Below are 19,452 nucleotides of genomic sequence, written 5' to 3'. Positions count from 1 at the left end.
CTGGCTCACTTTATGAACTCAGTGTTGTTTATTCCGTATTTGTCCCTGAAGCTTTTTTCTCTCCAGCCATTAGCCAACTGTTAGTCTAAAATTAAGCTTCTAATCTTCACTTGGCCCGGACAGCAGGGGCTGAAGCTCCCAGGCCAGCATTGATCCCAGGAGCTGCACCTGCTGCTGGGCTCCCCCCAGCTCAGGAGCACCAGGGCAGGTGTCTGTGCCACTCACAGCCTCAGGTTGCAAACAGTCTTCATGGAAGCAGTGGCTGCTGTCATAATATGCACTGATGGCTTTAAAAGCTCCTCCAGCCCTCAGCGAGAGGATTTTGCACCCTTCTTTTGCTCTGCCCCAGCAGGTGCCCATGGCTTTATCCAGAACCCCTGTACTCAGGTCTTCTGTCATCACAGGACTTCTAGAAACAAGGGAGTCCTTCGTGTGTGTGTGTATGGGTGTGCACTCAAGATCTAAACCCAGCTCTCGTCCCCTTACACAGCAAAGGAACAGTCTCCACCTTTCTACATCTTCCCTCCTGACCCAGGATAGCAAATCCTGTTTTTCTCCCTTGGCACAGCGTAGTGGTGAGCAAGGCACTGAGGGTTTATGTTTGTACCAAGTTTTGCTCTTCACCATGGCGTTGAATAAATACTCTGCTAAAGCATCTCGGCGATGTAAGTTTGTTTTTCTTTGTACTATTTTTTTCTACATAAGCAAAACTGAAGCCAGACGTACAGCACTGCTCTGTGTGCTGCAGTCCTTGCAGAAGGAGCTGCAGGACAGGACTGGGGCAGTGCTGCCTTCTTCGTGTCCTTCCTTACCCTGTCTGCAGGAAAGCAGCTGAGCTGGGGGTCAGCTCAGCCCAGGGGGCTCTGGGTGTGGGGCAGAGCGTGAGTGCGCTATGGCAGCAGGAGCCCACAGCACAGCCCTGCTGCTCCCCTGGCCCAGCACTGCCTCGTCAGCCCCACGCAGCGATGGAGCCTCCCACGAGTTACACAGCACTGCAGCTCCTCACACTGCTTTTATTGGAGGTTTTCACCACACACCATCCTCGAGGAAAAACTACTTCACAGTGACAGGCTGAGGCAGGTGTCCCCTCATAGCTGTGGTCAAACGGGGAAAACAAGAAACAAAGGAAAAAAAAGAATCAACACTCCAGCTGTGCTTTGTGCCAAACGTCCATCTTACAGCGCGGTTCAGCGCTGCATCCAGGGGAGCCCCTAACCCACAGCCTGCAGTGTGCAGCTGCAAGGAACGCACGCTGCATTAACCCTCAACCACAGGAGATGCTAAAAGACACGGAAAAGGAGCAGGCAGCGATGTCAGCACCAGCGCTCCGCCGCCGCGGTGCAGGGAAGCAGCAGCAGGGAACAGCAGTGGGCTGCCGTGCCGCATCCTCCCCATCGCCCCGCTGCCACCCACAGCTCCCGACAGCCTCCCTGACCACCCAGCTGAGCAGTGCCAGCACCACAGAGCCAGACTGCGGCCCCCTGGCAGAGGGCGCTCAGCACACCACGTCGCTGCGCTGCAATACGTGTAATTCCCACTCATCCCCCCCCACTACACCATTCCCAATCTAAACTAGCAGAGCTGACCACCCACTCAGGGCAGATGTTGGCTCCTTGGCAACTATTTCCACAGAATGGTCTGCAGAGCACGGCCTTTGCCAGGCTACGTTCCCTCCTAAGGCACTGAGGTGAAGTGGTTCTGCTGGGCCCGGCAGAGCCTGGAGACAGGCGGGGAGAGAGAGGGTCTGTGCAGAGCGGCAAGGCTGCAGGCAGGGAGCAAACAGCAAGGAGCATCCCAGTCCCACTCCACAGCCACCCCCTGCACTGCCCAGCCTGGAAAAAACGCACGGCCCCCAAGCGAGCTGCAGCCTTTGCCTTTGCACAAAGCAGGACTGCAGCGAGGAACTGGGCACAGGGCCCACGCAGTACCCAGCGCTGCTCCAAAGGAGAAGGGATGCTGCGGGCACAGCCCCGGCCCCTTGCTGGGCTTTAATACATGCCTGCAGAGCTGCAGAGCAGCCTGGGGTCATTTTTCACTTCCAAATCCCAGCTGCTCCCTCTCTGTTCCAGGCAGGGGGCTGTGGAGCCCAGGGCCTCCTCCACGGAGAGCACAGCAGCACAGCACTCACAGGGCTGGTGGCAGCAACCGCTGCCCCGAACCGAGGGAGATGCACTCCCCTCACAGAGGCAGCAATCGCAGCCCGAGCACCGGGAGGGTGAGGGGGGGTCACTGCTCTCCAAGCGGCGGCAGCCGCCTCTCTGCCTGTCCTCCAGGGCAAAGGAGCAGTGCTGGGGCTGGAGAGGACCTAGGCAGGGATAAGGGCTCAGCTCTCCCACCTCACCACTCCCACAGCTCCTGGGGCAGTGAGAAGGGGGAGGAAAAGCGCGAGGAGGAAAGGAAGAAAGCTGAGAGGGGCCAGCACGGCCAGCGGCCAGTCTGGTGTTACACGTGGCCACCACAGAACAACTCCAGAGGGACACACGGGCCGCGATGGAGGGATGTGACAGTAGGCTCTTCTCCACGAAACAGAGACCTTCTCTGGGGTACAGGTGCAGGGCACTTGCCCAGAAGGGTGCAGTGCAAGCAATCCAGAAACAGCAAGGGCGACAGCAAGCTTCCCTCAGGGCCTACTCCAGCCCCAGTACCAAAGGCTCTCCAGGAGGATGAGGGCTGGGCCTGGGGAGGGAGGGACGACCAGGTGATGCTGAAGAGCAGGGCACGGTGGGGCTGGGGCATGTTGGGGTGCCCGCAGTGCAGCAGCCATCCCACGACCAGGGTTAAAGCACAGGACCATGAGGGTGCACACCTCAGGCTTGCTGCCAGCACTGCCCCTGCCACTGCCAGAGTCCGCTGCTACGCAGCTCCCCTACAGCACATGAGCCCAGGTTTCAGGGGACAGGCATTTCCATCTTCCACCACAGGCAGCCCTGCTGTGGCCCTGTATGTCCCAGGCAGCCAGCACTGCCGGCCCAACCTGCCCTGAGCACACCTGACCAAAAACAAAGTCACAGGGACGCAGGGCTCCCCTGTGCCTCCTCTCTGCAGACAGTAGAGGCAGCAGTCCTGCAGCACGCAGTGCAGCCCCGCCAACAGCTGAGCACAGCAGCCTCCCAGCTGTGAGGCAGCGCGCGGCCCAGCGGTGCTCCTCGGGACAGCCCTGCTCCCAGGACACACAGCTGCCTGACTGCAGTGCTGGGGCCAAAGCCCTGCCTCTCTCCAGAGCTCTGAGGCCACGCGCTGAAGCAGCTGGGCGAGCTGTGCTCACTGCCTCTGGGAAACTGGAGCACGGTGGTTCAGACAACCGAGTCCCTGCAGGAATCCCTGCACCACACAGCCTGCCAGCATCCACCCGTCTTCTCCAGAAAGGTCTCTCTGATGCCAGGGAAGAGGGCCCCCCTCAGACACCTTGTTTCCATTCAGCAGTAAGAAGGTCCCTTTTGGGGAAGGGCCAGGTCCACGCTTCCGCCCCTCCTTGCTCTGAGACCTGCCTGCAGGGCAGTGCCCAGGGCTGGCTCTGCATTCCCTGCTCCGTGCTGAGAGGGTTAAAGGCCTGAGAGGTCAACGATGGCTTTAATGAAGATGGCATCATCGCGGACGTAGGAGTTCTTGGCTTCCATCACGGAGACGGGGCAGAACAGCGGGCAGCCGCTGGCAATGTTCATCTCTGTGACTGGGCGCTGGAAGGAGGAGGAGGTCACGTCGGGTCGGAACGCATCGATGATGTGCTCCCGGTTGTTCTGATCCAAGAGCATCAGGGTCACCTGTGGGAGGTGTGAGAACACATGAGAGCAGCTGAAGGAAAAGGACAGAGGAGCCCATCTTGGTGGCTCAGTCACTTGGCTGTGAAACACACACACAGAAATATAACACTGCACGTCCACAGATCAGAGACACCCACAGCCAGGGCAGCACGGAACATCAGCCCAGTCACTGGAAACCCCTGGGTGGCAGAACAGCCACAGACTGAGCAATCCTACAGCAGGCACGGAGCTCCTGCCTCCCACACGGCTATCTGCTTAGGTCCCCGAAGGCTCCCATCCCATCAAGAAAAGGGCAGAACGCTCAGCCTGAGGCGTTTCGCAAAGCCCAGGAGCTGCAATCTGAACAGGTGATGCTGTGCAAGCACCATCTGCAGGCAGCACAGCACAGAGGCGGGTCGGCCCCGTGGCAGCTCTGCTCTCTCCAGCACGCCGTCCCGCAGCCCTCGCTGTTCCCCAACTCCTGCCCACGTGATGGGATGCTTTCAGCCCCAGAGCAGCTGTGGCCGCAGGCCATGCAGGGGCTCCGACCCAAACCCACCTTCTGGTTGAAGGGCCAGCGCAGCAGCGCGTCGTTGGGTCCTTTCATCACCACGAAGAACAGAGACAGGTGGGTCCCACGCCCGGTGCCGTCCCCATTCAGGTAAACGCGCAGACACATCTTGTAGCCATACTTGCTTGTGTAGAAAGCTGCAAACAAACACAGCGTGCGTCAGAAAGCACGAAGCCTGGCACCAAGCATCCTCCAAAGACTCTACAGTTGGGACCCCAGAAGAATCCAGGCTGCGGTTTTACAGGGCAGTGGGGGGAGGAGGGACAGCAACACTGAACACCCCTCATTCCCCAGAGCTGCAGGGAGGGGTGCAGCCCCACACGGCCCCAGCAGAGCAGCCCAGCGGCCGCCTCCTGACAAAGCCACGGGGCGGTAACTTCCTTCTATTTGCTCTACAACGGATTTTATCTGCTCTCTGCTCCTGCATTTTAATACAAACCCAACAATTGTACTCATTTTCCTTTCCCAGCCTAGCCCCTCTGCTCCTTCCCAATCTGAACAACACCCATCTGCCCATTTTGCTTTGTAAGAGGGAAAACCACCTCCTAACGACTTTTTTTCTAAACCAAACAGCATTTGCTTCTCAGCCCAGTTCCTCAGCACGTGGAATGGAAACTTCTCATCTAAGCAGCACAATCAACTACTGCAGGAAGAAAGGTGTGCAACCCTACTCTTGCAAAAGGAAAAGACAGCCCTGCCCCTTGCACAGACATCCCGCTGTGCCAGGCAGAGGCAATCTTCCCTTCCCTGCAGCTGCCTGCTCATGCCCCTCCAGGAGCTGACTTGGTCTTGGCTTCAGACACAAGCTGGGTCCCCTAGTGAGGGCACTGCGGTGGGAGCTCCTTTATGGCAAGGGAGCAGCAGGGCCCAGGAGCCACCACCTCGCTCTGGGCTCTAACCCAAAACTGCAGCCTGAGCAGCTGCTGAGGTCAATAAACTCCTGAGTGCTGGGCAGGAAATGGGGCGCAGGGGTTAAGGTCCGATCTCTGAGCCAAACAGATCTGAACCCCATCTAGTTGCTCTGAGAAGGAAGGAAGTGCCGCCTTTCTAGAATAGGACAGAGACCAGGGGTTTTCCACAGCTGTCACTGACTTTTTGAAGGAAATGCTAATTGCATGCAGTTTCAGTGGCAGTTGAGTTCTCTTCAAGAAGGGGGAATCCTTTTTGCTTTCAGGTTTTCATTACCAAAAGGACTCCAGACAGCCTTCACCCAGGAGACAGTTAACAGTAGTTTTAAAAGTGCCACTGCTTTTATTTCCTGGCCCAGCAACGATCTGGTTTTTCATTACACCAGGAAGCAGTGCAGCATCTGTGCCCCCGGCTCACACGCAGCTCTGGCCAGTTTTAGAAAGTGCCGTGAAGAGCAATTCCCAAGCCAAGACAGCTGCATCTTCCACTGAGAAATTAAAACGTCCTCTACAATGCAGGAAGCACCTCCTCCAGCAGAGCGCTTCCATTCAGCCCAATCCTCCTTATGAACACAAAACAAACCGGAAGATGGCTCAGATTTCCCTGGGAAAGAGAGAAGACCAGAAGCGCAACAGGGCGGCCACGCATTCCACACGCCAAGGCCACCATTAAAACCCCACAGCCAGATGAGGAACAAAAAGGCTTTTTCTATTTTGGGGCAGTAACCTGGAGAGAAGATCGCAGGAGAGCGGCCTGTGATCGCCTCCTGGCGCTTCCTGGCAAACTCTGTTATCTTCCAGATGAAAACGCCATCGTAGGTGGAAGCCTCCATGTTGCGGATCTTCTCCTCCATCTCAGCCATGGCCAGGTCTTTCAGCCCAATGCTCCTTTCCAGCTGCCGGACCTGCTCAGTGCGACAGACGGCGCAGCCTGGTCAGACACACCGCAGCGAGCAAAGGGCCAGGGCTAAAAGTGCAGGAGTGTAAGGCAATCCACCACCACCTCCTTTGGAACCCCCTCGTTCTGGAGAACACACACAAACACAACTCAGTGTCTGAGCCGAAACCCGCCTGCTGAGAACGGAAAACCTCCCCCCGTGAGCACTTCTGCGGTGTTGCAGAACAAGGGGTGAGGTTGGGGGAAAACAACGAAAGTCACCTTTGCGACAAAAGCAGATTGAGAAACAGGAGGACCTGTACACAGCCAACCAAGTTTGTCACTGTGAGGCAGCAGGGTTACGTCTGCATTGGCAGATCCTACACTGAGAGAGCACAGAAACTACAAGCCCACAATTCCCAGGGCCCCAATGTAAGGGCACCGTGCTGGAGCACAGAGCTGGGAGAGCTCCTGCTCTCAGGCTGAGCCCCCGCCATCACACTTCTGCCACGAGTGGCTGGGAATGCAAAGAGATTGAGTGCAACGCCAGCTCCTCCCTGTCCAGCTGGAGGACTTCACCTCACTTAATTACTAAGAGACCCTACAGCATTTGCTTCAGGTCAATTCAATTCCCATCTTTTCCGGGAAGCTCTCCAGGTTGGGCACAGTCACAAATGGTATCTTAGTGCTATCTTCAGATTTAGGGAGAGACGGGATGCAGGTGGAGCTCTGCTAACAACACGGAAGGGAGCTGGCAGAAGGCTCTGCTCAGCGCAGGGAGCCCAGGCACTGCACACCTTGTTACTCAGCGTCTCGATCTGCTCCTGGTCTAATCGGTGCTGCCGGCTGTACGCTTCTGCTGTCAGAGACACCCTTTCCACCTCTCTATTGAGCACGCAGACAATGTTCTCAAAGGTCACTGTTTTCTTCTCCAGGGCGTCGCACCTTCCCAAGAGCTCCAGGGACTTGAAGAGCTCCGACTCTGGGCACAGGGAGTTTGCTGCCAGCAGCGGGGAGCCGCTCTGTGATGAGGGAAGGGCAGGAAGGTGCTTCAGGCCTGCGGATCCACTCTTGAGGCTGAGCACAAAACTCAGCAGCATGTATAGATGCTCTGCCAGACACTTGCTTTCGTGTTCTGGTAGCTTTTCATTTTCCACCTACATGAAGAGAAATATATCCCATTCAGCAAGCTCAAGCTGTCACCATCCACAGAAAAATGTCCTCTTCTCGAGGCCACAATGTTAGCTTCAAATTATAAAAGGAAAAAAAAATCAAAGAAAAATGGTTTAAAAAACGTGGATTTTGTTGGTGTTTTTGTTTTATTACAGAAAAGCTGTGATCATAAGCAGTAACGGATGCTTAATGTTCCCTCAGCTGCACACACTGTCCTATCCTGCCCTCCTCCAGCCCTTTGCAGAAGGGCTCTGTCAGACTGACTTAACAGCACCAAAGGACAAAGCCTCACATAATCCTCCTGAGAAGGGATTTACGCTGACATCACCAGTAGGAGCCAAGAAAACCACATCACATACAAATACTGCCCTGCCCAAGCTCCAGCAGTGCAACAAGCTGTGGGATGCCCAGGTCCATGCTGCCAGCACTGTAACCACTTGGAGCCTCAAAGCATTTGGTGCAGGTCTCAAAATGCCCTTCTGCATTGCTCATTCTCTGGTACCCCAAATCTGGGCAGTAGATAATGTCAAGTGGCATTTACAAAGGGTCTAAAACACCACTCTGCAGTAATAGCTGAGCACCCGCACCTGCAACAGGTCGGGCTACAGCCATCTGCAGCTCATAGCTAACACTGGAACTGAAAACAAGACAGACAAGAGCACCCTTACCATCTCAGCACAGCCGACAACCTCGAATCTGCAAGGCACTTTACATTTGCCACAATTCTTCACGTGGTCCTGAAACTAGAAGAGAAAGAAGATAACGTTAAACAGGTCTTATGTCACACAGGCCACTCCCTCTCCAGCTCACTGCAGGTCTGGGAACCCAAAGACAAACGGAAGAACAGCCTCAAACCAATGCTGGTCGCTGGCAGCCGCGCTGCACCTCAGCCTGCTCACAGCTGGCGGCTGCCCTGAAGCACGGAGGCCAAGGCTGGAGCTCTGCAAGCAGTGCCAATAACCCACCGCCTCTGAGATGGCTCGTCTGGATTCCCAGGCAGCGTGTGACCGGTGCCAAGCAGCACTGGCACGCTGCTATCTTGTTTCTGCCATGCCTCCCACTGTCAGCTATCAGTGGTCTGTTGTGAGCAGCCCACTGAACACCCACGTCTGCTGCAACAGATGTCAAAACAGTTTTAAACCACTTTCTGAAAAGCTTCCAGGCGCAGCCCCAGGTTGCTCAGTCCCACACTGCAGGGGAGAGATCCGAGCAGCAGCCGATGGACGGAGCAGCCACCGGAATCCCAGCAGTGTGAGCCTATGAGCCCATTGCTGGGCTCCAGCACGCCCAGAGCTCACAGCACAAAGTCCCTCCTTATGCTGGATGTTTCCCCATCCTTTTGACAAGGAAACATCCTCGTCTCTGATTTCCCACCACTGTGCTCAGCCTCACGGAAAAGCCACATGTGCACAGCGGGCTGCCACCTCCCTGCTCCCCCACTCTGCTCCTGGATGGTCTCAGCTCCCCCCAGCTCTGCTGCCCCCCGGCAGCCGCATACCTTCTCTCTGGGGATCTTCTTCTTCCCGCAGCCATCACAAGTCAGTGGAAATTTTGGGCAGACCTCATCGTGAGCCTGTAAAAGAACAGACAGGAAGCTTTGGTGTGCTCAGAACTCTCTGTGCTGGCTCAGCTCTGTGATCTCCAGGCTGCCAGCGCTTAGGGTGCGTACGCAGCTGAGCGAGCCTCAGCCTCCATTTAAAGAGCTGCTATAAAATTTAAAGGAAAAAAAAAGAGATAACAGCTTTGATGAATAACCAAGAGGAAGCTCCACGCACGGCTCTGCACAGAAAGGCGCACTGGGGCAGCATCTCAGCAAGGTCACAGCTGTAAGTTTTTGGGATCAGCTCAACAGAAATGCATTTTTCAGCCAGAAAGGGAAATCATTTTAAAGCACCCCATGTATCACATGTCATGACAAGGATCACAGCAGTGCCACGCTCTGCCCGCAGCACACACTGCTCCATGGGCACTGCTGGAGCACTGCTGTGCCCCGTGCTGCTTCCACACAGCTCCAACCCATCTCCTTGTGCACAGCCCACTGGAACAACCCATATTTGGCTTCTGTAACGAGGGATCCAGAAATCACCTCTCGCTTTTCTGTCCGAGCTTACGTGAGCTTCCACCAATGCAAATTCCATTAACGGGCAGATCGGAACTGAGGCTAGAAGAGCAGCGTGTTTAACAACACCCTTCTGGCAGTAGCAGAAAAAAATGATGACATATTTACAAAGCAGCTGTCTGAAACCAGATGCCTTGAAAACCTGCTCACGTTTACCTGTATTAAAACAAGTCACCGCCTCCAGGAGGGGGGACACGTGCAAGCTGTTCTCTTACATCACAAACTGGAAAGTGAAACCCACAATGGCTCAGGCTTGGCATGCTGGGAACTCTCTCCTTTTCATACTTGAGATGAGCAGGCAGAGCCAAAGGCTCACAGTGCTGTCCCTGAACAGTCACCCCCTGGTTCCGTTGGTGGGCAGAGGAAGGCAGAGGCAGCCTGCAGAGGGGCTGAGCCCTTTCCTCCAGCTGCTCCTGCTCTCTGGTTCTACAGCATCAGACAACAACTTCCTCACGACCCACAGAGTGCTGGCACAGCAACAGATGCTGCACTCTGGCTGAAGCAGGAGCCACTGCAGATACAGCCACTTGAAAGAGGGGATTTTGCACTTCTGCACCAACAGTGATGTGTGAAATCACCGCGCAGTCGTTTGCAGCCTCCCACCTGGCAGTGCTCCTCTCTGTGCTGGCAGCTCCCCACAACACACAGCCCTGCGATGGTTGCTGAGCTCACAGCCAAAGTGCTGCAAACAGCTCTGCATGGCTCCAAAGTGCCGCTCAGCAACGTGAGCTCCGACCGGCACAGACCCAAACCTCCTGCTTCATAGGACATTTGAGTATCAACAGTGCAGGGCTCCTCCAGAACCCCTACTTCTGTCCCTGCCCACTCTGTGTGGGTGCTGCATCACACAGGAATGCCGTCTGCCGAAACTCACCCTGCCCAGCAGCTGGGGGAGGCACACGAGCCTGAGCTGCAGCACCCAGGGATGAGGCAATCCCCCTGCCACAGCTCTCCCAAACCCACAGCTGCACACAGGCAGCTCTGATGCCTGGCACCAGCTGCAAGCAGCACTGGAAAACCACTGATGCCACTGTGCCAGGTAAGAGCGAGTCACTCTCCTGCTGTGAACTAGTTCAGAGTTAGATGCGGGAGGAGGGAGGAGACAGCAATAAAGGAATTAGAGCCGAGCTGGAAGAGCACAGCCCAAGTCAGACCGTCCTCTGCTACCTCAGCACCAACTGCAGTGGCTCAGCTGCTTGCAGCAGGAGAAAAACAAACATGGGCAGAACTCAGCCTCCACACCAACACCTCCTCCTTCCTGCTCAACAGCACCAAAGCCCTCGGCTGATCTCACAGATCGACCTCCCTCCCTAAAAACAAAGCGCATCGGCTGCACCCTGCAAGGACAGGCAATTCTGCAGGAGCTGAGCGGCTGGGAAAGCGGCCTCCAGCAGCCTCCCAGGGCCAGGACAGCCCCACGCTCACGGACAACCACTGCAGCACAGCACTCCTCCCCTCACCTCCAGTCCCGCAGCAGCCTGCGGTGCGCAGGATATGACTCTCGTACCTTAATATCTGGGAAGTAGAAAAGTGATTTGCAGTATTTGCAGTTGAGGGTTCTCTCGGGGCACTCCCGCTCAGAGTGGCGCTCCTTCTCATTCAGAGGGATCACAGCCCTGCATGCCTGGCACTCAATCAGCAGGAACGGGCAGTTCCCCTCATGGCAGCTCTGTGACAGGGAGAGCAGCACAGTTCAGTACAGCCAGACAGGAAAGCAGACACACACAGGGCAGAGAAGCTGGGCTTAGCAACAGCAGCTGACCCCAGAGCCGGAATGATCATCTGCTAAGGAATGCCAGGAGGAGCTGCTTTGCTGGGCCTGCGTAAATGAAACAAAAAGGAAAACTGCAGTTTAAGCCGACTGCTGCTCCAGGTATCAAAAGCTCTGCTGAACTCGAACTGCTGCTGAAAGTCACCAACCCCACGTCGTGGTGGTGGAACAGGATGCGTCCTTGCCCCCAGATGCCCTGCTCCAAACATGGCACAAATGCACCTCTATTCCAAGAAGGTTTCTCAGTTGTATTGGGAAATCCATCAGCACGCCACAATGCTGGGCACGAAGCAGGCAGCTGAGAACAGCCAGCAGCACTTTGCTGCGAGCCCCTGGTTATCTGCACACAGCATAGGCCAGGCTGCACCCTGCAGTGCTCCACACAGCATCCCAGGAGTGCAGGCTGCTCCGGGAAAGTGCTCCGAGCATGGAAACAGCAAGACGTGCACAAAGCCAAAGGGGGTGGCAGCAAGGACGGAGCAGCTAAGAGGAAGGAAAACTTGCAGGAAAGCAGAGGAGAAACTGCTGGAAGGGGACTGGCATACAGAGGATGGCCAGAGCTGTGGCACTGCCAGCCCAGACAGCGCAGCAGAACTAATTCAGCCTCAAAAACTGCTGAACCTACAGCTGGTGTGCAGATCAGCCACCACTCACTGCTCAGAGCTGCGGCCGGGCGCACCCAGGACATGGAAACCATGGCTGCCCGCACGGTGCTTGCTGGAGTGCAGCACCAAAGTTGGCAGAGGTGATGTTATGGCTTCCACAGGGCCTCCCCCAATTCTGCTTGCAAAATGAGGACCTCTGCTGCAGAACTTCTGCTTTCTATGGTTTTATTAATCAGCCTTTAGGACCGATGAGACAGATGATTGATTTGGTATCCAGAGGTAGAAAGAATTCGAGGCGGTGTTTCTGACAACGAAGCAGCTCAAGGGGCAGCAGTGGGGTCTGGGCAGGGCCAGCACCACGAGAAACACTGAAAGCAGCAGCAGCAGGTCTACCATTTCCTGGGATGGACTCTGCCTTTCCTACTGCTTGAGTAACACAACGCCGTGGGGCATCCAAGGATGCTTTCCCCAGTTTCTTCTTTCGCAATCCCCACCAGCCCAGAGGATGGGTTTTGCCAGGAGGACTCAGCTCTCAGTTGGAGCAGCCCGAGCTCCTGCTGGGTGGGAGCTGCTCCATCCGCACAGACAACCAAACCTGCCTGCCAAGGAGATTCAGCGTTACCATAGCGGGCTCTAATGAGTTGTGGTAAACTGCTGCTCGATAAGAAGGAGGTTCAAAGGAACTGCAAACAGAGATAACAACACGGCCAGCTCCCAGTTACCAAGCAGCCACTTGGCCAAGCCCCAAGAGGTGCTGCCCGCATCAACCAAGGTCAGGGCCTCAGAACAAGCTGCCACTGGGCACACAGCCCTATCACGCTGTCCTGCCCAGCACTGCACGTTTCATAGCACACATCTGAACTCACCACTGCTGCGTGATCCTGACAGCCAAACCCTGCCAGGCGCCAGCAGCAGGAAAGCCTACCCTGTTCCATGCACACCACCCAACACCCCAAGCAGCCCTCAGGGCTCCGCTGCTCTGCAGAGCTCTCCCCTCCTCTGACAGGGCGCATCCAGCCCATGGCATGGCTTTGTTGCTCTCTTTTTTATGTTTTAATGACAAATATATTAAAAATTAAAATGCTTTGTTACTCACATTACCTATATTATGTACTTTGCAGGGGCTGCTCTGAAAGTACTGCCTTCTGTTTTATGGTGTTGGCTCACAACACCAGAAACAGACATTGGTGGGATGGCAGCAGAGGCCAAACCTTCCCATCAACATCCCGTTGTGTTGCTGTGTGACAGAATGGTGCATGACATGGGAGTGTGTATGGAGCAAACGTGGAATTGAATTCCCCCGTGCAGAAAAAATGGCAGTGAGTGCCATTCATTGATGCTTGTGAACACTGATGGAGACCAAAGAGGGGATGTGAGCACAGCGAGGGGTGGTGGTGCATTTCAGCAGTGGTGACAGCGGCAGTGGTCACCTCTGCTGGTGTGGGTTTGTTCATCACTGACGAAAATGCAGAGAGCTGATGTAGTGACTACATCGCTGGAAAACAGCATTTTGTAGCTGAGAATTCGATCCACCAAACAGCTTTACTGTGCTCACTGTCTTTGTTGCAGCTTCCATGGAAACACAGAGGAGGCATTACTTTCAGAGCAACCTCTTTATGTGCTGCCCAAGACAACATCTCCTCACCCAGCACAGCCCAGCCACGCCAACAGGTCGCACACCATCGCTCCAAGCAGCATCGCTCCAGCAGCACACAGCTGGATCTCCTGCACCAAAATGAGCACCTGGCTGAAACCTCAGTGACACCAAGCACGCAGCAAAGGCGATGGATGCAGAGGCAGGGCAGGGCAGGCTGCGCTGTGCCCTCAGCTGAGGCTGTGCCCAGCAGAAGGGTGGCTGCAACTCGAGGCCAAGAACTACACAGGCATGTGGAGAAGGGCAGATTTCACAAAATGGAAAAGGCAAACCAGTGGTGAGAGGCTCAAGCCCTCTCGCTTTGCTTTGTGCAAAGAGCTGACAGAATCTCTTTATCTTTTAAAGAAGGGTGTGCGTGATTCGGGCTCTGGCAGTCGCCTGATCTCTGGAATCCAAGGAATTCTTAGCTGGCAGTGAAGTGCTGCCCCAAAATGCCAACAGCCGTGCATAGAGGCTTCTAAGGGTTTTCACACAGGCTTTAATGGGACGCATCACTCCCTCCCGGCTTCAAGTCAGCCAGGTGCAGCTCTTGGTCTTCAAAGGCTCGAGCTAAGCCTCGAACAAGGTGGGCCACCGCAATGAGGCTGAGCAGCTCCCAGCAGTGTGCTGTGAGCACATGGTGGCTGGCGGGGCTTTCCAGCTCCTCCCACGTGCCTGGTGCTCCCCATGCTCACCTCCCACCGCACAGCCTGGATGGAGCTGCCAGCCACTGCTGCTCCCCACAGGCAGGCACTGTTTGTGGGCTTCAGCTCCTGTGAGCAAAGGCACATCTCGTCCCTTCTGCTGCAACAGGAGGCCCTTCTGGACACCCCTACGTGCTGCCATGGGGTACTGCAGCACATGGGTCCTCCTGGGAAGAAGCAATCTGATCCTCATCAGCCACCTGCAAAATACACTGAACCCCATGTTGCAACCTGGAGCCAAAATCTTCCAATCTCTGATTCTATAAGGAACTCTGGTTGCTTGGGTACAGAGTCATCAAGTGCTCTTGCCACAACTCTAAGAAAGCTGCATCTATGCTGGTGGTGCTGCTATAAAATATCCAGCAGCACATTTCAGAGGCAATAGGAACCAGGTGAGTATTTCCAAGACCAGCAGCTCTGCTCCAAACCACAGCCTGAGGCTGAAAGCCACCACCAAGAGCTACCAGGGCACTCTCAGGGACACAGCTGATGCCACCCAGTAGTGAAGCACTGCACAGGGTCCCAACCACATCCTGGAGAGGAGCAGCTCTTTCTACACAGAGGGCAGTGGGGATGCCTCACCACCTCCCACACTGCTGCAGAGCCCAGGGCAGAAGGATCACGCAGAACCAAAGTGCCCTCTCTGACTTGGATTAGGACAGGTTATCAGCATGGCTGAAGCAAATCAGCTTAAATACTGCCATCACGATTAAGCTTAAAACAGAGCTCCCCTTCAGAACTTGTTGGGCAGACCCAGCCCATATTTGCATTGCTCCCCCAAGTTCCTGGACACCACGGGACATGCTTTCTTAGTCTTTTCTTTTGCTCTCAGGGGATTGTTTTAGTTTCTCTGCCCCTGCTCAGATTTTCCGCCTGCACCTAAAGGCCCCTGCCCACAGCTCGCCTTCCTGTACGCACATTCAGACCAATTATCAGGAAACCTACATCTGAAAAGGGGGTGCAGATTAAAAGGAAAACCCCCGCCAGCCCCACCACAAAACACTTCAGCTGAACGCCGCTAAATATTTACAACTGCATCCAACAGTCAGAAAAATGCATTTATAACCCAGGCATGTTCTAAGTGCTTACACATTCTGTACGCTTTGCACAACTTTAAGCAGAACTGCAAGTCATGTCTGAGCAGATTTCACTCTTTCGGTTCTGCACGTCCCTGTGAGATGTGATCAGGGGCTTGAACAGAAAGCAAAACTGAGCTTAACTTTGTCCTTGTTTTTTTGTAGAGCTGTGCAGCTGCAGGACATTTTTTTCTCACTCGTGCCCTGATAACTTTAGCAAACCAGAAGTGACGGTATCTCTTGATTTCTAAGTGGAGAGCAGCCAAATCAGCCTCTCATTATCAACACTGCACAAGTCTTAAATGAGCAAACAATGAATTAGCTTGGAGGGACTTTCCATGTCCTGTCGGAAATAGCACAGCAAGGGACTTTCCATCACAGGAGCACTGCTGCCGCAGGACGTTACGCACGCCGGCACACACTGCTGCCTGCAACGCAACAGCAGAGGGCAAACTGCAGAGCTGAGCTGTGCCACCACCATCACACTGAGCTATGAGCCCGAGGGGCACTGCTGACAGCCAAACACACGCACAGAGCACTGGCTTAACACTCAGCCCGCCTCTCCTTCCCTCACGTGGGCCCTCAGCCCCACGCATTGCCTCCCAGCACCTCATCACTCCAGGAGCTCTGGAAGCCGTGCACAAGAACCCAAAGCGCCACAGCATGCACCCAAGGGAAGGGAGATCCATTGCTGGGCAGCCTGCTGCCCCGAGAGGCTTCTCAGACACACTGAGTGGATCTTTGGCACGTGACAACTTGTGCTGAGCCCTGCAGGAGCCATTTATCAGGACTTCTTTAATCCAGGAGAAAGAGTTCAAAAGAGCCCTCAGCAACAGCACCCTGACATGAGTACGGTAAGCTGCTGACAAACCTCATTTGGTTCAGGCTGATGGAGATAAGCTTGTTCACTGCAATTGGCATTCAGAGCACTGCAGCAAGCATGAGACCTGCGTGCCATACGGAGCAGGTCACCAGCACAACCACAGCATGCGACAAGGCCTGCACACACACCAGCACAACAGCTTGGGTCACGAATCTCAGCAAAACACTGCACTCTGCAGTGAGGTTCCTCGGCGATCTGTGCTGTATTGGCATCAAGCTTTTAACTTCAGATTTGTCCAGGCACATGCATCCACACCACGTACTACTTAGAGATCTAAGAAGAAGAGGTTTGAAGCAGGAGAAGCTTTTAGCATCCTATACCCACTTATCTTTCAGAATGTGCCAGTGCAAAGAAGCTGGAAGCTCCAGGCAGGAGGGCAGGGAAGCACAGCAGCAGCACAGCTGTGGGCAGGAGCTCAGAGCCACGCTGCCTCTTCATGCCATCCTGCAGTGGCATTGCCAAGAGAATCCACAGCTGAAACTCCTTCCTGATACGCATCTCAGCCTGGTGAACAACCAGGCAACAGCCTCTATCTAGGGACAGTGCTGGGGGAAAGAAGGTTTATTACTTTTATTTGGGGCCCTTTGCATAATGGTTCATCCATTCCATTATGGATGACAATACGATCCTTCAGGAGCAGCACAACTTCACAGGTGGGCAAACATGGCTCCCAACTGCCAACAGAGTTTAACGATGCTTTCTGCACAGCAGAGCTGACCTGTAGGAAGGCACAGGGAAGCAAGTGGCTCACTGCAGTCCCCAGAACACTTTGCGTGAATAATAGTAGCCGTATGCATGCTAAAGTCCAAAGGCCTGGAGCAGGAAGGGCAGATGAAAACCTTTCTAAAGATGAGCAGAAAACATCCTGGTGGCACGGAGCTATTTGGGGCGGCGTGTGCTGAGCCAGCAAATGACACCCAAACCCCCTGCCCTTTTTCTGCAGGAGCTACTTGGCCCTGCAGCTGGCTGGAAACAAGACTGCGGATGGCCAGGCTGCCTGCTCCAAGCTCACAGCTCAGTAACAGACTGCAGGTTCACACAGCACAGCAAACTTAACAACAATCTCGCTGTAAGGCACAGTTCCTTGACAGTTTCCTCATCTCTTTGCGCAGAAAGCAATTAGAGGTAGAACAAGTGGTTCTCGTTGTGGAAGTGAAGAATTCAGAGCCTGAGATGATAAGCAAACTCTTCCAGTTCAACCCATGCCCTCAGCAGGATGCACAAACCCGGCTCCGTGAGGAAATCTCTGCAGCTCCCAGAGGGCTTTGCTTACAGCGAAGCAGAGGTGAAAGCTCCCACCATCACTGCCAGCTTCAGAAGAAAGCAAACCCCCCCAAACCTCTCCTGTCGGCACACAGAGGAAAGAAAGAGTGTGCAGATCCCAAAAGCCCTCCTCCGAGATTTACCTCATATTCCTTAATAGTCCCCTTCCACGTGCAGCCCTCGTTAATACAGACTGCAGGCAGACTTTCCACCTCCCGGCGAGCTGCGTTGTCTGGGAAAGCCTGCAGTGGAAAAGGTAGAAAAGCACAGAAATCACTGAGGGGTACAAACACGGTCTGGCCTCTCCATTCTTCGTTAACCATTCCTAACAAAAATGTAAAACAAATAAAGAAAGGACTCCTCCCCGTGCCAGTTGCCACATCCTCAGAGGCGTGCTAATGGCAAACAGATCTTTATTATCATACTTAAGTAGGTCATTGCTATATTCCCATGACCTGGATTTTACCAGTTGGGGAGTTCACCTCACTAATTGTAACTCTCACTGCTCAACAGAACGCTTCCAAAGAGCGCAAGGATCCCAAAAGTCTTGTGTTTTAAAGGAAAGCTACAAGCAGCATTAACAACAGGGATTTTTTTCTTTTCCACTTTTACTTACAGAGCTGGTTTCCAAAATAGAAACTCCTTCTTCATATATTCCTTCTTGAATGCAGCTTGCACACTTTTGAGGCCCAGAACTAGCAGACACAAAAACAATAATCAAACACCCAATTTATGGTATAATTGGCTTCTAATAACTTAGTACAGTGATTTCCTTATCCTTTAGACAATCTGCCGAGCCTCTGCTCAGCTGTAGTTTGGGTGCCCATTTCTGCTATTAGGGGCTTTTTATTCGCCTTGTGAGTCACTGCTCTCCTCAGCTCCACTCGAAGGCAACAGTGAGAGGGAAGAGAAGCGAATCCTCTGAACCGTGCGCCTCACGTTTGGGCACAAAAGGCACCCATCAGTCCAGGAGCAAACGGAGGGAGCCCGCAGACAAATAAAGGCACATCGGACATCACACATCCCTGACGCTGAACCTCAGAGGTTACACACAGCTCCTTCCCTCGATGGTCCTTCAGCTCCTTCATCTCCTCCGCTCGCTCCTAAGCCTTCACTTTAAGGCCGAAGGCACAAATTTACCTTATAATTTTCTTCAAGCAATAGGAGCAGTAGCGATGCCCGCACTGAGCCTGGAAGGGCCGCCTCAGTATGTTCCTGCAGTCCGAGCAGAGGTACTTCACCTCCAGTTTCGTTCCCAGGATCTCCTTCGCAAACCCGGGCTGGTTCAGGTCCAGAGAGCCGGGCGGAGTCGAATTTGCTGCTGCCATGGGAACAAAAAATTCCGGCTGTACACCCAGAGCCTGGAAATAAAAATACGTTCCCTGTTTGGTTATACCTGGAGGACGGCAACGCCTCGCTATCGCGGAGCACCGGCAAACCGCGCCGCGAGGCACGGGACGAAGCCGGCCCGGCTCAGCGCCCGCAGCTCCGCGCAGGGAACGCCGCGACCGGGAGCCCCGCGCCGCCGGCAGCTCCGGGGAACGACCCGAAGGCGCCGACCCGGCCCCGCGGCCCGGCCGCTCCAGGGCGGCGGCGATCTCCGAGGCGGCCGGGCCGGGCGGGGGGGCGGAGCGCGTTCCCACGGGGCAGAGCGGGGCAGAGCCCGCCTCCCGCGGCCCGCCCCGAGCCCCCGCCGCGCCCCCGCCCCCCGAGGGCAGCCCGGCGGCGGCGCCGTACTCACCGGCCCCGTCCGTCCGCGCCCCGCACCGGAAACGCGCGCAGGCCCCGCCCGCCGGACACGTGGAGCGCGGCCCGCCCCGCACTGCGCCACCGCCCGGCAACGGATCCGGCGACGGCCGCGCCCGTGGCGACGGGCGGCTGGAGACGGGGCAGCGCGGCCGCGCCCGGTACGGCCGCACCCCGCCGCTCCTCCCGTGGAGATACCCTGCCCCCCTTCCCCTCTTTCCCACCCCAAGTCGCCCCCCCACGCTGCCCCGCTGCGTGTCACCCCTGCAGTCACCTGCCCCCCCTCCCCGCTGTCACCCAACCCCGGCCCCACCCTACACCTGCACCCCACTGCCCAGGTTCTCGGCACTGTCCCCTGGGCCCGGGCAGCACCGCGCCAGGAC

General features: G+C 55.3%; 1 protein-coding gene across 1 annotated transcript; it reads right to left on the bottom strand.

Annotated features, from left to right (window-relative positions):
* Window positions 1-3,542: 3,542 nt before the first annotated feature.
* TRAF2 (TNF receptor associated factor 2) lies at window positions 3,543-18,651 on the bottom strand (the record flags this gene model as incomplete). Its single annotated transcript, XM_079544758.1, has 10 exons — window positions 3,543-3,761; window positions 4,300-4,448; window positions 5,947-6,124; window positions 6,894-7,253; window positions 7,938-8,012; window positions 8,768-8,842; window positions 10,896-11,057; window positions 17,467-17,565; window positions 17,940-18,018; window positions 18,464-18,651. The coding sequence occupies 10 exons, from the start codon at window positions 18,649-18,651 to the stop codon at window positions 3,543-3,545; spliced, it is 1,584 nt and encodes a 527-aa protein (XP_079400884.1).
* Window positions 18,652-19,452: the final 801 nt, after the last annotated feature.

Source organism: Tetrao urogallus (genome assembly GCF_951394365.1).
Source record: "Tetrao urogallus genome assembly, chromosome: 19".
Taxonomy (NCBI): Eukaryota; Metazoa; Chordata; class Aves; order Galliformes; family Phasianidae; genus Tetrao; species Tetrao urogallus.
Note: the sequence above shows the minus strand (reverse complement) of the source record. Positions and strands in the feature narration are given on the sequence as shown.